General features: G+C 32.6%; 1 protein-coding gene across 1 annotated transcript in view; it reads right to left on the reverse strand.

Moving 5' to 3' along the window:
• Positions 1-18,258, reverse strand: part of LOC123560806 (fibrocystin-L-like) — a 121,317-nt gene that overhangs the window by 9,805 nt on the left and 93,254 nt on the right. Inside the window, exons 38-44 of the mRNA XM_045352964.2 lie at positions 13,708-13,935; positions 12,687-13,428; positions 12,189-12,302; positions 11,746-11,840; positions 11,072-11,320; positions 6,580-6,786; positions 5,826-6,152 (exon numbers count right to left, since the gene is read on the reverse strand). Of these exons, the coding sequence (XP_045208899.2) occupies positions 5,826-6,152; positions 6,580-6,786; positions 11,072-11,320; positions 11,746-11,840; positions 12,189-12,302; positions 12,687-13,428; positions 13,708-13,935 (1,962 nt within the window). The remainder of the gene's footprint in view (positions 1-5,825; positions 6,153-6,579; positions 6,787-11,071; positions 11,321-11,745; positions 11,841-12,188; positions 12,303-12,686; positions 13,429-13,707; positions 13,936-18,258) is intronic.

Raw genomic sequence — 18,258 nt, forward strand, 5'->3', positions numbered from 1 at the left:
AATGTAGATATAAGAATAAGTATAAATACGGAAAATAGTGAGCATTTTAAAAATGTTCTTCGTGAAAATGCAATCAGCGGTATGTTTGACGCAATAGACTTGCAAATTGATGAAGATGCTGATATAGATGACATTGTTTTGAATTTTGAAAAAGCTATACTAGCTTGTAGTGATCCTTTTAAAAGGAGAAAGGGTAAATCTTCGGACAGAATGTCTTTTAAAAATACTTGGTATGACAAAGATTGCAGTGAATTGAAACTCAAAATGAATAAGCTTCTAAGAAAATTCCGCACTAGAAGAAGCATTAATGACCTTAATTTATACATGGGCTGTAAAAAGCAATATAAAGCATTATGTAAGGAAAAGAAAAAATGTATAAAAATTAGTGTCTATATGAACTTGAAGCTTCTGTCAAAAATTCTAAATTGTTATGGAATAAGCTCAGGAGTAATGTAGGTAGTGGGAGTCATACTCCGAATATTACTTCTGGTCAGTGGTTTGAACATTTCAAACAAGTGTTTAGCTGTGATCCAGAAGAAAATGATGTAAATGCAGAGATATTTGTCGATAATATAACTATGGATGAAGTAGAAGATATACTGTTTAATAACGAAAATGATGTAAATGCAGAGATATTTGTCGATAATATAACTATGGATGAAGTAGAAGATATACTGTTTAATAACGATATAACTGATGATGAAATTATTGAAGCAGTTAAATCTCTTAATCCAAATAAAGCTTCGGCAAGCAATCTATTAGCAGAACATTTTATTTATGGAATAGAAATCTTATTACCATACATAAGGAAACTTTTTAATAAAATATATAGATCTGGTCACTTCCCATCAACTTGGACTAAGTCTATAATAATTCCTTTGCATAAAAAAGGTAACAATGATAATCCTGATAATTATAGAGGAATTGCTCTTGTTGATATTTTTAGTAAAGTGTGTATAAGTATATTGGCTACACGAGTAACATTTTACTGTAATGCATTTAAAATAATCACCGAAGCACAAGCTGGTTTTCGCTCTGGATACTCTACTATTGATAATGGTTTTGTTTTATATTCTATAATTAGTAAATACCTAAGTATGAAGCGTAAAACGTTGTATGTGGCCTTTGTTAACTTTAAAAAGGCATTTGACTCTGTTCATAGATCAAAATTATATACAGCATTGATTCAAAATGGTATAAAGGGTAATCTATTGAAATCAATTGTAAGTATTTATCATTCTGTAAAAGCATGTGTAAGAAGTAATGCATCATGTACTGCAACATTCGATTGCCCCCTTGGTTTAAGACAAGGTTGTAAACTTAGTCCAATTTTATTTTGTCTATTTATAAATGAGTTAGATAATGTAATCAGAAGTAGTGGAATTCATGGCATACAACTTTTACCAAATGATGTTGAAATTTTCTTGTTGCTGTTTGCTGATGATGTGGCCCTAGTATCTGATACTGTTAATGGATTACAGAGGCAACTTAATGTCTTACATCAGTACTGTTTAGAGCGGAAATTAAAGGTTAATGTTGATAAAACTAAAATTGTTGTATTCAAAAATGGTGGTACTTCATCAAAAAATGAAAACTGGATGTATGATGGCCAGGCCATAGAAACTGTAAATGCTTTTAGTTATGTTGGTTTAAATTTTACCTGCAGATTGGCATTGTATAAAATGTCTGAACATGTGGCACTTAAAGCAAAAAAGTGCTCGTATCCCTTTTAAAGAGTATGTATAATTTGTTACCAGTGTCTTATAAAACTTTCTTTAAGATTTTTGATGCTAAGATATCTCCGGTTTTACTATACGGTTCAGAACTTTGGGGCTTAGAAGTCAGGGATTGTATAGAACGTGTTCATGTATATGCTTGTAAAAGGTATATGAATGTACCATTGTATGCCTGCAATGCTGCTGTTTTAGGTGATTGTGCCAGATTTCCTATGTATATCTGGGCTTCAAAGAGATGTATAAAATTTTGGATTCGTATTGTTAATATGCCTGAAGATAGATATGTTAAGAAATGTTACAATATGCTTAAACACTGGGACCATCTTGGTTATAAAAACTGGGTTACTACATTGAGAAAAAATTTGTATAGTAATGGCTTTGGATATATATGGGAGAAACAAGCAATAGACAATCCAAATGTATTCTTAAAACAATATACAACAAGATTAAAAGATCAGTATTCACAAATTTGGAACGTTGAAATGGTTAAGAATAAGAAACTGGTATTATATAAAGGGTTTAAGCAAAGATTTGTTTTTGAAGATTACCTTGAACACATAGATATTGTTAAATTCCGACGTAGTATTGTGTCTTTTAGAACATCATCTCATCAATTAATTATTGAAAAAGGTAGATATATGGGCTTATCAAAAGAAATCCGTTTTTGCATTCATTGTGATCATGTTATTGAGAACGAGTTTCATTTCCTGCTGGAATGTAGATATATACCTGATAAGTTTTGGCGCCATCAAACTATACACAAATTTAATGTTTTAATGTCTAGTAAGAATTGCTTGTTACTGCGAAATCTTTCACAGTTTATATATTATGCCATGAAATTACGCTCTGAAATAATATCGTAACTTTAAATTATTAGGTATGCAATGTAACCTAGCACAGTGTATATTTACAGTGTATATTTATAATGGCATGTAATTTTGTTTAGATGTAACATCTTGTCCTCACTTACGTTTTGTTTAATTATTTAGTTATGTATTACCATATACTTTTACCTGAACATTTTGTCATGACAACATACACATATTTTATTATCTAAGCTTGTATTATACTATTGTGTATGGGCCGGTGGCCTTAAATGCAAAATGAATAAAGTAAAGTAAAGTAAATTTCTATATCAGAAAAAAACGTTAATAACGTGAGCAGTTAAAATAGTCATGAATTTCAAAATCATTTGATATTGGTATTAAAAGCTTTGCACGATATTGCTTTGAATAGCATTTATATATGTATAAAGAAAGATAATAAAATAGGAAGAAAAACTAAACATCAAAATTTTCAGTCTAGTAGATTCAAAGGATTTCTTCTACAGTGAAAATCAGAAAAGTCTATCAATTAAATGTCTCTCTTCTTTCTCTCGGTAACCTGTCAACAGAAATTATAGAGTTCATAGATTCTTTGATGTTGAATGTTTGTCCTATACAAGTGGAACCAGGATTTTTAGTAAGTTTACTGCACGTGTATTGAGCTTACCTGCTAGATCCTTACTTCTGTACACCCCCTTGACTATTTGTAATTAACAGGATCTTTATTTTGTCCAAACTATTGATCATGACAAGGATACTACATAAAAATCCCATAATTCGAGTTTCTGATCCGTCAATTACATTATTTTATAGATACATTTTGAACAACACAGTAAGGATAGCTCCATATTCAGTAACTTGATACACATTTTCCAACTGGATGTACATACTAAATAGGCTCCAAAGGTTTATCCGAGCATGACATAAAGTTATGTTATCTGATTCTACTCTAAGGATCTGTATCTTCGCATACCCATAGGAATGTTTGAAGAGACTGGTAAGCTTGAAATGTTATGCAAGCTCTGCAGGCCTCAAACAGATGGGCATGAACTAGACTGGTGCCCGTGTTTACTCTCTACGTTCCATAACATGTTTAGAGAGAATGATCCTCGAAATATAGTCGGGTACCCAGGCTAGGCAGGAACAAGCTTAGTGGTTCATGCTTCTCAGGAAATAGATTGAATTGTAATATAGAACTAGTCCATTTCGATGTATATCTTTCGATCTTACTTTGCTTTGCCATTTTGAAATATCAATATAAAAAATTAAACTATGCTTGTAAACCTCAAATGAAGGCCTAGACCTTAGAGGCTTACAGGTAGCTATGTATAGCGACCTTAAGTGTTAATTCAAAGTGACATGTTTGATGAAAGTTAGCCTATATTTTTCAAAATAACTACTTTTCAATAAAATATATATAATAAACTGCATAAATCTTTCTAGACTTTTATGCAAGCTATAACATTCTTTCAAAATAAATGGTGTACAGAGAAGGGAGTATAAAAGATGTGTCAGTTTTATCAGTTTAGTAACTAATGCGGATAAAATGAAATTTTAAGTCTCGTATGACTAAGATTTGGACACCACCACTAAGCATGTTTGTCTTCCGGTCTCGTTTGGAGTTCTGCTCATCATAAATGCTACTGATCCGATATTTGTAGCGAAGCAAGCAGAAAAATTCTTATGAAATAATCCGATATCTGTTCTTATTTAAGGCTGTAAAAAATCTTCGACGGTATTTAGTGGGTGGATTCGGCGAGTTACTGAATCAGTTACTACATAAGCAGTATTTTATAAGCAGTATTTACAATGTATGTACGGATGTAGGAACGTTGTTATAAAGTTTTGGAGCCTAGGCAGGAGGCAGTTTGGAAAGAACCCTTGTCGCAGGTGGGATGACGGGTGTCTTCACCAAATATTTTAATATTTTCATTATAATATTTTGTTTCATTTCAAGTGAGTTTTGAGATAAAGAAATATCTGTTATAAACTGAAAATTAAGGATTGACTAACTCCGTATTTACTTAAAGAAATGATAATGTTCTATAGAGGAATTTTAAACTCCTGAAAATGTTTGAAATCGCTGAACACAAACCCTGAATGCTAGATGTCTTGTTTTCGCGGAGTTTGATGTTCAGTGGTTAGTGTTGAAGTATTGTGCAGTATTTCGTTTCTCTGGACAATGTAAAGATAAACGAGGTTTTAAAATCTTTAATAAAGTTACGTCTAACTGTATTTGTCGGTTATGTTACCTTACAGACTAGATTAATTCACTTAGCATCTTATATTAAGAATCATCTAACCCTCTGAATGTAAATATTTTATTTATGTTTTAATAACATTGTACCTGTATATATTTATAATGTTTCCATGAGTCATTATTTGTATAACTTGACTACAACTCGGCCTATATGTAAATTAAATTTCCTATATCATTTAATATTTTATTCATTAATCTCACATATAACTACAGTCAAACCTGCTTAAGGGACCACCTGTATTAAGCAAAAACCTGTGTTATAAGACCATTGATTTTAGGTCCCTTTATAGTGCATTTCATTTAGATTGAACCTGTATTCAAAGACCACCTGTCTTATGAGACCACTTTTTTGCTCTCCCTTAAGTGGTCTCTTAAAACAGGTTTCACTGTAGTTTAATTAAGACTTTGACAATTTTGTAAGCCAGGTCTAAACGACCTTAACATTTCGAGGGAGTATCTACACACATAAGCATTTAGTAAATTGTAATCTTTAGCGGTTGCTCTGAGGTTCTGTCATTAGTTCTAGTAAGGTTAATACTTTGTGCCTGTAAATGGTCAGTTTTGCCTTTGTGGCCGAGAAGCATTTATCAGAAGAATGAAAATAGAGCAACACAATGCCAGATATAGTTACAATTCATATATAGATTAAACTTTTCTTTCCTTATGTCTCTGATGTTCTTACAAAGTTTAAATAAATCCCAAAAGCAGTCATAAAGGCATGACCTAAGCAAGCAGATTGATAATTTAGAAATGTAAGCAAGATACAGTTAGGTTTAATGTTCACTGCATTTCCTCTTAATGTGTTTTGATATTGGGTAAATTGTTAACACAATCCATTACAAGGGATGAAAGGTATAGTCAAGAGAACCAGAATGTGTCCGGAAACGGACTGGAAGACAGAGATTCTGACACACAAACGGAAGGACAATGCTATGCGGTTTCTTGAAAAGGCGAAGCTCTAACAATGCAAAAGTACTACAGTAATAATCAATATCAGGAAAATACCTTCAACAGGCTCATCTCCTATTTCAACCTCCATTATCATTTGAGAATCTGCTCTCTTTTTGCGTCTTCTTGTTTGCTCACTGACAATATTTACAATTCTGATCTTTGTCAACGGGATGTCTAAGAAGGCTGCAAGAATTTCAATTATTTTGTCGCCATAGAATTCTTCAACAGTAAGTGCTGGAAATCCAAATGATACAATGATGGTTTCCTGTGTCTTAACGTCAATTTTGGCAGATCCTTTCACGATAAGTGTAATTTCACCACGATTTCTGTCGTAAAAATTCGTTCCAGCTACATCTGTGATCTGTGGTTCATATTCATTACCTGCAGAGTTAAAGTTTGAATTAAAGTTTTCATCGAGTAATGTACCCATTGTTTCATGTAAAAGTAATACATAAACATGTTAGTGAATAACGAATTTTTTTCGTCGGGTTTGTTGGGTTTAATATCTCACCAATACAATTATAGATCATATGGCGACTTTCCATCTTTGGTGGTGGAGGGAGACACAAGGTGCCCCTCAACAAAATGAATCTGTTGTAACCCGCTTATATAATTATTTCGCAAGCGTGTCACATTATCATATTATTTCGATATGTTAAAATATAGTTCTGCTGCATATCATTTCTTAAATAACATCACAAGTTAATGAATAGCTGACCTCATTTTCAGACCATTTGTTACTCTGTTTAGACACTATTAAATGAATTTTATTATTGGAACTATATGCATGAGGACAAAACGAACTTACTCTTTGGCATGCTTATGATATATCTACCAATATCGTCAATTCTAGCATTAGTTGCAATTTCGAACTGGTCGTCGACAAAAACGTCAAGCCTATTTGGTCTAGAATACCAAACAGTCAATTTGATACCTTCGTCGGAATTTGCATTTACAAATCTATAACGCAAGTGTCTAGGAGTTGTTCCCGTGAAATGCATGAGATAGTTATAACCTGAAATGCAATGTCAAATTATACTTATATTTGTAATGAATAACTGCTGGTTATAAAAAATCAATCAAAATCAATCAACAACCTAAACAGTTTAGTGGTTAGACATATAGTCATCTTGTTATTTAAAGTTCATCGACAAGAAAACGTATATGAAACAAAATGTCAATAATGGCTCTCATGACGCTAAACTGACCTTGACCTTTCGATTCTTTCTTTTACATATAGAACAACAGGGCCATGAAGGCTCTAATGACCTTAACCTTATCTAGACATTTTAATATTAAATATATATCATGGCACCCTCTACAAAAAGCAACAATTCTAGTTAGTATGACAGAAGTTTTATTTCTTTAACCAGCTCTGACGACCTCTAAATGAAACATATGCACACATTATACATATGTTCTTAATTGGTTGCTTCAGACGAGTTTTAGAATATATAAGTAATGTGGTTCATGAGAAGAAATAATTCAAATTGTTTCTTTATGGGTTTCTTAAAAGGGGTCGATCAAAACCATTGGCATGTAATTGAGAATGATCCATACAAGAATGCTTTATATAAAACTTTTCTGGAGAACCAACCAAGTTGGCTATGGGAAAATTGTTTCAAGCTTTTATATTCCTGTCTTTAGCAATGCTTGCACCTCAAAGGGCCCAATTGGAATAATTTGCAAAACCTTGAGACTTGAGAGAGGTTCATACAGGGATATTACATACCAGATAGTCTTAATCCGGAACTGGGTTTTTTCCCCAAAATCTAACCAGTGTAGGTACACATATCCCCGATTTGTTATATAAACTATTAAAGTTTAATCTTTAATACATCATATATTTCTTTAAATTGACAAGCCAAACTGATAATATTTACTGAAGGCAGATATGTTAACGTCATTATGTATTGGATTTATAAAATAAGGTTGAATTTGTGTTCGTGTGTGAGTTTAATATTTTGACATATATCAATGCTACATAGTGCAATCTATCTATAGAATGGTTTGTTTGTACCTACTGCGCGTGCATGAATCTTGGAAATACAGTCCCTAGCTCGCGGAGTTTGCTTTTTCCGCGTTACCACCGGCACAAATATTTACCCTGAGTGGAAAATCGCGATGATTTTTCACATTGAATCACTACTGAAGACTGTGATAAATCGCGATGAATTTGTAAGCCCCCGCGATCTATTACAGATAAAGTGTCCACAGCGACTCGCGATGAAAAATCTCAGCGTGTCGCGCTGAATTGCGATGGATCGCGGCGAATCACCGGCAGTCACCGCGAAATCCAGGTAAGGTTTGCTAATGGTGCATATCGTATAGATATGACTTAACGAATGATATTACAAACTATTTGCAACCGCGTTTATTGCAAATATCTTAAAAAACTAATTAATGTATCTTTATAAAATTTTACTTTTATCAAATACACTATTAATAACTTAAATGCAGTGATATTTAAAATGATAATTTTGCTTTAATCGTAAAAACGTAGACTATAATAGGAATTAAAATAAAGCGGCGCCGTTATTTCAAATCTGGTCTATTTCCTTTAAATTGGTTTGCTACAAAAAATTATACTTGTATATTAAAAGTAGTATTTTATTTATTTTCATATAAATATAAAGAACGGTCTCCGATGTTAATTTGTTAGCTACAATTAAACAAATCCCATATTACGAATTGATAAAAGTTATTCAATAGTGTATCTAGACTTAACATTTAATATATTCTTATGTATTCTTATTAACCAATATATTATATCAAGCTAAATTTGAACACTAATTAAATCTTTACACTGGTAATACATAATATCCAGTTTATAAAAATATATAACGTGTGAGTCATTATTGTTGATGGCAATTAAAAAAAAAACATACTTCAAATGTTTAGCAAATGTAATATAAGAAAAATGTGCATTTCATACCACGTGTATTATTTTTCTTAAACGTGATCATATATCGGCAAAAGTTGTCAATTAACACCTTATCTATTGACACGCGTTAAAACAACATTGAAATGACTCGTCAGTCGTCACTGCGAAGCGTAAAACACGTAGCCGGTCTAATATCTGTACAATGTACCAGGACACTGACAAATTTACAGAATTTACACTTATTTAACCACGTGTTCGGCTAAAAGGACAATTTAACGCCTGCATTTAGCTTACATGTTTTGAAAACCTGGCACATAAAGAAACTTCAGATTTTCTTGCGTATATTCGTGCAACTTTTTAATTCGTTTTCTTATAATTTTGTTTATTATTTCAACAAGTTCTTCTTTATACAAAAACAAAGATTTTATGCGCCAAATCTAAGGGTTACCTTTTTAATTTTTATTTTATTGCAATAACAAGAAAAGAAAAAAATGTTCAAAACTTTCTTTATCTTTTAAATTTTTAAAGATTATTTCATCTCTTAATATTTATGTTCTACCGGGAAAATTTAGTTAATAATAATTTTTTAATTGTGAAATGTAAATTTTGTAATAATTTTGGTTTGCTTTTGCCAAATTATTGTAAATTTAATTATTGTATTTATACATGTATCTAGTGGAATGTCATATTACATTCACCGATTTAATTTTAAAAGCGCGTAGACTGTTCGTATTGCAGTTTAAAGCAATTACGTACATATCATTAATCTAAGAGGGGTTCTTTGATATATATATGCGATTTATCTTCCCTATTCATTCATATTTACTATCATCAGTTTTGACATTTCTTGTACAGGTGAAACTCAGTAATCTGATCTTATCCTGTTGTGTTATATTTCAATAGCTATCATGCATGATTGTACGTTTATGATAAAAACATTTAACCATTCTTTTGTAAGTTTTTTATATAAATGAGAAAATCAATTACAGTAATGTGACATTTTTTAATTATTTTATTATTATCATACTGAAAAAAAAAAACGTTTTCACAATATGCAGATATTTACTTTTTACATAAGACCGCCATTGAAAACTTGACATATTATAAATTGTAAGACAAAGAATGCATTTCTCATATAAAGATAGTTGTCATCAAATCTTGTCAGTAGATAAATTATATATTATAAAAATACGTTTAACTGAAATAATCTATGCAAAATTTGTTTGAAATTATTATCATTAAAGATGATGAAAAACCATTTACTTTTCATTTTTCCTATAAATAATTAATGTCAGTTTATATGCATTCTACACTGTATATAGCATTTATATCGTCATTCTCTTACCTGTAAATCGCGACGATCCACAGCAATACACCGCGAACCATCGGCACTTCACCGCGATGCGCTGCGATATGTCTTCGCAATACACCACAATCGATTTATTGCTATCGGTCGCGGTGGAAGCTGTAAAATATATTACGGGGATGCAGGAAAAAAGCGCGCATCCCCGCGGCTCATAAAGTGTCCGCGCTAGGGTCCAATCGCGGAGAAGCGCGGACTTTGAAAAATCCGCGAGCCAGGGACTGTACCTGACATAAACCGAGTTCCGGAGTAAATCTATTTTCAGAATATCTAATTTTTTTCTGGTTTATGCTCTTGCGACATCTAAAAGGTCAAGCGGAATCAGCTGAAAAAAACTTGAGAGAGATTTATATAATGGTGCTACAAACAAGTTTGGTGAAAATCCATAAAAAAGGTTCGTGACATGAGGCTTTTTTTTACTTAAAATCTTGATGCCCTTTATACGAGTCAAAAAAAAAAAAGACAAGGATAAGTATCCGGTATCCAACAAGTAAATTAAAAGAAAACAGCACCCTCAACCCACATTACGCGGGCGTATATAAGACCATCTCACTCAGACAAATACATGCAAAGGCAAAGACAAAGCAAACACATGAGGACAAAACGAACAAATAAAGGAACACAGTGGGCAAAGCCTTGCCACAGTCTGTGGCAAAACCACCACTTGGAAGCTTAAAACCGTTTATGGTGCACGTAATCTCATTATTAACCCTTCCCCCCGTCAGCTGTGAGCATAAAAAGACAAGGATTAATATCCAACTAGTAACGTTCCAAAATTGTTTGAAAAGAAAAAAAAACTTGGATGTAATCAATTCCCGGATAATTCATTGGCGTAATTATGACCAGCAGTTGCAGATGACAAGAAGATTTAATAAAATTGTTGACGCAGGGCGATTGACGATGAAACACTGTCGCAAAACCGTCAACTTATACTAACAGCTCATCTTGAACAAAGATCAGGTGTGCTAAAACTGCTTCAGATAAATACGGTCGGAGTCTAGAAATGTTTTCAATAATGCAGAAGTAATGCTCATAAAATATATATCAAATTACCTGTGGCAACCATCGTTATGAATGAAGACTTTCTCTGCTTGCATGTATAGACTTTACATCTGATGTGATCCTGAGGTACGTCTATCATGTCTAAGTAGCCATCACTAAGGATAGCAATTGGAGAAATCTGGCGATACCTTGCATCTCGGTCCATGTTTTTTATTTTCATGAATATATAGTTTAGATCACTAAAACACTGGTACGCTTGCCAGGTTTCACGATATATACAATTATCGTTGCGAACTACTCCTTCGAATAGAAAAGAGAATACGTGTAAAATAAAGTGATAAGTATTATTACAAATATCGTCATACCCTTCATTAATCTTGAATAGACATTTTCATCGAATAATACAATATTTCCATATTATATTATTTATTGTTATATGAATCGTTTCAAAACGCTTCTTTCGTTTGATTTTAAACAAAAACAGTATGAAACAGACAGGTAAATCTTTAACTGTAGTAATTTCAATAAAAATATTATTATACACAGCTTTCTCGAAACAGCGACTGCATGTTCATGCCTAATACCACAAGGATAATATGAACGAGAGTATTTATATCATGTCTGCTTCAGAATTTGGTAAGAATAATTATGTGTTTATGTCAGAAAACCTTTTTAGCGAGAAATTACAGTAGTTTATGCTACACGAATCATTTTTGATAATATACCTGTCTTTGGAGCAATCTGTTCAAACGGAATCCTTGTACCGTTTATCATGGTGACCATTTCCTTTGGAACCCTACATTCGTCAATCCTACCATACCTAACAAAGACATATGCTCCTATTTTCAAGTATATTACTTCTAAATAAATAAATACAGCGTCCCTTATTATCAATTAACAGTAAAATTCTACCCATGGGTAACCAATATTCTCTTACCTTTCTTAAATGACGCACTAATGAAACGTGAAGTGCACCATTTCTGGATACAAGTCACTTGTCGTTAAACTGTTACTATATTTTAATGAATGTCTACCTTTCAATACAGGAATAAGTCTCAATCCATCCAAAATCTTATAATCAAAATTATAAATCTTTAAAACTACCGTCTTAAAATAATTGCACTTTTAATTAAAAATATTATATTTTGAAATACAAAAATAAACCTACTCAGATTCGGGAACAACGGTGCCTATGTGGCCGAGGAATGAGCCATCTAAATCTCGTAACACAACGTATTTGAATGAATCGCAATTAACATTAATGCAATAATCTGTAATGTCACTGAAAAATGCGAAATATTACATAGCATGTTTATGAAACATAAACACCATTATTTTCATTTTCAGCTAAAACAAAATAAACATGGACATGATTAACTGCCAACTGATTAAAAATACCGTTTATTGTTGCAACTTCATGTATCTTAAAAGAACACTTGATACATGTTTGCCAACTATAAAAAGAAATACTAAAATCTTCTAATACAGCATTCCAAACGAATAATCAACTACTGTACCAGCTAAAAATAATATTTTTGAACGCACAAACTGGATAACATAATTCAACAACAATAATAAATATCTTGTACATAAATTTAGTGCGTTTTTTTTCTACGAGATATTTTTGAAACGTATGTCATTGACTAGAAAGATAACAATAACATACTCATCTGCTCTTTGGACAATGACTTTGTTAGAATGATCGACATCATTAAGTGTGACATCTTCAGAATCTATTGGACCTTGAACGTGATACCGCGGTATGTTTGTTGTTAAGACATAGTTATTTTTACAAAGTGTTGTGCTATATTTAGAAAATGTGACGTCTGTCATTCTTGTGATGCCACCAATAGAACTAAAGTGAGGAAATGCTAATCCGAACATCCCATGTGAACTAAATAGTCTAGGACTAAATATAGTCGTCGAAATATGATTCCTCATTCCTGGTGAGACTTTATCATTTAAACAATCAAATGACGTTGTTTGTCCAATGAAAGTTGTATTTTTCAGATGAACAAATCTATCTTTGTCTACTTGATCTTGGCTCAAGACAACACCAAGACCAATTTGATTTTCAATAAGTATATTTTGTTCAATTACAACATTAGCTCTCCCTATGTAATAAAGCCCAATGTCAAGATTTTTCCAACTGGTAAATCCGCTTATTCTAGCGTCGGTAGTATCACCGCTAAAAAGGCCACCGATGACGTTACAATACATTTTGTTATCAAAATATTTCCTTTCATAGATTTTTTCAGCCGGTATATGATAACCAATCTTTCCTGATCCCATGACCATGTTATTCTGTAAGAAAAGGTGTGTTGGTCCAGCAGCTTCGATGCCATTCTGTTTAGGCGCTATGATTAAGTTATTGACAATACGGATTTCAAAAGAGTCGGTCATTATACCTAAAAATGAAAACATTGTCGAGACAATCCAGTAAATTTAACAAACAATAATGCCTGTTCGTACATTGTAGCAAATTATAATGCACTGAAACCTTGAATAAGTTCGGTATATATTGAATACATACTATGGATAAAGAAAACAAGTAACTTCATTTTTTTCCGCAATATCTACTTTTGATAGATGTCAGTTTACAAATTATGATTTGTATTTCAAAATACCAAGAATAGAGCAAAACAATAACGACGAATTTCAAAATCTCAAGATTAAAGTCTACATACCGTGTCCGAAATGGTTAACTATAATGTTGCTGGAAACATCAAGATTTTCAATTCCAAGCGCACCAACAGCTGTATGAAATCCATTACGGAAAGAGCATTTTGTGACAATGGAAGGTTTCACATAGTTCACTTTTCCGACGTTAACAAACGATAGGGAAAACCTTTCATAATTTATGCCGTCACTTTGACCGGTATGGTAAAATTCAACGTTTTTAAGTCGTGCATATCCTACAAAATATAATCCAATAGTATACTGCATTATAAGAAAAATACCGATATCCGGACTATATTAAACTATATAGTTGATTCTTACGCAAAAGATACGTCTACTAGAATTTATCTATCGTAGCTCCAGCGCTTAGCACAACCAACAGGTTGCGTGATCATACCTAAAATTCTTGTAATTTCGAACAAAAATGTATGATGAAAGAAAAACTGTTTGGCCTTCGACTTCTGAGTAAATATTTGTTTTTCATATAATTGGGTTTTACCTCAAATCTACACACTTTTTATATGGCGACTTACCAACTTTTGGTGTTAGAGGAAAACAACAGGTACCACTTCATGTATAATTTCCGGGCACTGGTAGGCACCATGGTAGAACTACCGACGTTCTGTAAGCCAGCTGGACGGCTTCTTCACATGAAATTAATATACACTCAAAGCGAGGTTTCAAACCCACCGCGCAGAGAGGCAAGAGACTCGAAGTCAGTGACCGTAGCCATTCTACTTTTGAATATGAAATGGACTTTAACGGGAACTGTTGAAAACTGGTACATTGTATAGTGACTCATTGTGGCAAAATTGGTACAATGTAGTAAAAACACCTCCTTTTAAACGGTGGATTTGCCTGGCTTAGATCTCACGAGCTGCTTGCGCCGAGTGTGATCCGATATGGCAAAGTTCGCGAAAACAGAATGCAACAAGATGCTGCTTAAATGACTTTTTTATTATATACAAATACCTTTCTCTAGCGTTATAAAAGTCAAAATAGACTATAATATTAAGACTGAAATATCATTTGAAAAGTAGCACTTTTTGACGCATTGAACTCATGGTCCGAGATCTCACGGACTTTTATTGCAACAATTGAGGCCAAAAGAAGCTTATACATTTTTGGAAAGAATATTTTATATCCTCCATGAAAACCCATTTCTTAAGTGTCAAAGCCGTGCCTATCTATATTTTGTTCACTTATGTTTGTGATAGGGGAGGTAAAACTCACTTGTAAAAATATTAGGGAGTAGGGTAAAGTTTACGTCTACCAGTTTTTTCACTGATTAATTACAGACAACACTAGTAACTGATCATTTTTCATTTTAAAGTACATATATCCTTGTGTTTCCCCAATTCGTGCCCTCTCCTCAATTCGTGACGTCACTATTTTTCCAATTTTAAACACGTGCTGAACTGTATGACATATGAATTTTATACCATGTTTGTGCTCATGCATTTCTGACTTTAAATACCAAGAAAAATGTGGGAAAAGCATTTAAAAATGTTTAAAAGAATGACTACCTTTAAAAACATTTCCTAAATATCTCCAAAATTTCCATTATAAACCTTAAATTTGCATAAATCCAGCTATTATTCACCATCTAGCAGACGCCATCAGTATCATGGAGGCGCTCTTGAAAATTTTGTACACAGAACTGAATTTACAGTTACGTTCACTACTACTATTCCATCACTGGGAAACATGTCTATTTTTTAAATTCCAGGCTCTATTAACGTCCAGTTAACATCATCTTATGACTGCATTGTGATTGGTTGGTTTGAAAAAAAAAAATGATAGTTACTTTCCCAAATTGCAAAAAAATGTGAAACAGATAACTTAAAAAATATGAACTCTAAATTTTAACACTAAATGTTTATAAACAGTTAGAATTTGAACATACTTTTACCATTAACAGTTGGGGTTACGTTTCCTGATTTTTTTTGTTATTTTTATGCTCTAAATTTATACACTAGTCTTCATGAAGTCACTAAAACTGTTGAGTAACTGGCAATAATAGGAGATGAAATCACATAACTTGATAGAAAAGGGATTACATTAATGGAATTGAACTGTAAATTAATATTTCACCATAACAACCTTGACCCAAATGAGCAGCCAATCAAAGGTCACGAATTGAGGAGACAGCTTCTAGGAGAAGCAGATCACTGCATGTATACAAATCAGGTATGTGATTTTTTTTGTAAATGCTGCAGTTTACAGGGTTTTTAGGGTTTGTTGACTTCAGTTAATAATCTATCTGTTGTTTGATGTAATTAAAGTAACAAGTACTTGTCAGCTGTACTGCGCATGCGCAAAAATGGAAGCTAAAGGTCACGAAATGGGGACACAACAGGATAACAGATGATATCATTCTTCCTTGATTATGAAAAATCAGTCATTGTCAAACCTAGCATTAAAGGTCAAAGGAGAGGGTCTTCAATGTCTAGGAACCCATTCATCGGGCACAAGCGGCTCTGCCTCTGTGTCCAGTGCTGCTGCTTTTCCTTTCTGCAGTCCGTTGACGATATGGTTGAGACTCTGTCGTTTCAGTCTGTTCTTAGTTCTGCTCTCGAGTTTTGAAATGAGTGAGTGTGATGGTAGTCTCTTTGCCTTTTCTACCTGCACAAGGGCTTTGTACTCTCGTCTTGTCTCTAATGGCTCAATGTTGGATGTCTTTTTCGTTTCTTTAATTGGAATTGTTTTCATTGCTCCTAGAATTATCCTCAGGCTTGAATTTTGAACCTTGTCCAGTTTATCTTTACTGGTTTTGGAAGCAGTTACCCTTTAGGTGGATGCGTACTCTGCTATGGGCCGTACGGTGCCTGTGTAGACTTAACGTAATTTCATTTGCTCCGCAACTTTGTTCAAGCCTTTTTTTCATAATGGGAAGTTTCTTGAAGACCCTCTCCTTTGACATTTAATGTCAGGTTTGACAATGACTGATTTTTCATAATTAAGGAAGAATGATATCACCTGTTATATATACTTTAAAATGAATAATGATCAGTTACTAGTGTTGACAAAAATACCCTAAAACAATAAAGAAAAATCATTGCAAAAATGCTGTTTTTGCGAATTTGCACACAAATTTGACCTTTGACCATTGATAAAAAGGGCTGGCTTTGACTTATTAGGATGAAACCTACATTGCTGACCTTGCTTGACATGTATACATTAAAATAAATTTCTAACAAAGAATTATAACAACAAGCTATTTTTGAACAAAGTAATAAGTAAGTATGCTACATTTTGATCTTTTACACAAAAATGACCCCTGACCTTTAATACCAGGTTTGACCTTGACTTATTGTCCCTTCCATGACATCGTCTGACATATATACAGTAAAATGAACAACGATCAGTTACTGAAATGACAAAACAAATACTTTTAAACTATACAAAAATATTACAAATAGGTGATATTATTGCAACATTTTACTCACTTTTTGACCTTTGACCTATCATAATAATTATTATGGTTGAACTTGAATGTTTTGAAATTATATGTAAATACCAGACATTGCCTAACATTTATACATTAAAATGAACTGATATCACTGACTAGATCGTCAAGATATTATTAATAAAGAGAAAAGTTAAAGAGCTATTTATTTCATTATTTTACTTGAAAATGAACTTTGACCCTTAATATTACATTGGAACTTGTCTGATTTTAGACGATATCTTTATTACTGACAGTGTGAGACATATTTACATTAAAATAAATCACGAGCAATTACTTGTAATGATTAAAATATATCTGTTATATTTCAAACAGGAAGCTATTTGTGCGATTTTTCACACAAATTTGACCTTTGACCCTTGATATTAGCTTTACTCTTGGCAGTTTTGTGGTTACATCTGCACTGCTGACTTTGCCTGACATACAAACATTAAAACTAATTAACTTCAGTGACTTATAATGTGAAAACATATTAAACAGATTAGAAAAAGGGTAAGGTAATAATTTTTCAATTTTTGCATTAAAATGAAATTTGACCTTCAATTATTAGGGTTGACCTTGACTTTTTGCAATAAATTTGCATTTCTGATTTTGGCTGATACATACACATTACATAAATAAAGATGAGTGTCTTATGATAACCAACTATTTTTTAAGAATAAAAATAAATTTCAAATATGCCAATTTTTGTGATTTTTACATAAATCTGACCTTTGACCTTAAATATCCAGTTTGCCCTTCAGTCCTTTTTGATGAATTTCTTATTGCTGTCATGGTAGGATATATATGCATTTACTGACAATCAGATAGTTACTGTAATTAATCAGTGAAAAAACTGATAGACGTAAACTTTACCCTACTCCCTAATATTTTTACAAGTAAGTTTTACCTCCCCTATCACAAACATAAATGAACAAAATATAGATAGGCACGGCTTTGATACTTAAGAAATGGGTTTTCATGGAGGATATGAAAAATTGTTTCCAAAAATGTATTAACTTCTTTTGGCCTCAATTGTTGCAATAAAAGTCCGTGAGCTCTCGGACCATCATATCTGACCTCACAACTAAAACATGCAGTCCAACCATTG

Source organism: Mercenaria mercenaria, chromosome 10 (assembly GCF_021730395.1).
Source record: "Mercenaria mercenaria strain notata chromosome 10, MADL_Memer_1, whole genome shotgun sequence".
NCBI lineage: Eukaryota > Metazoa > Mollusca > Bivalvia > Venerida > Veneridae > Mercenaria > Mercenaria mercenaria.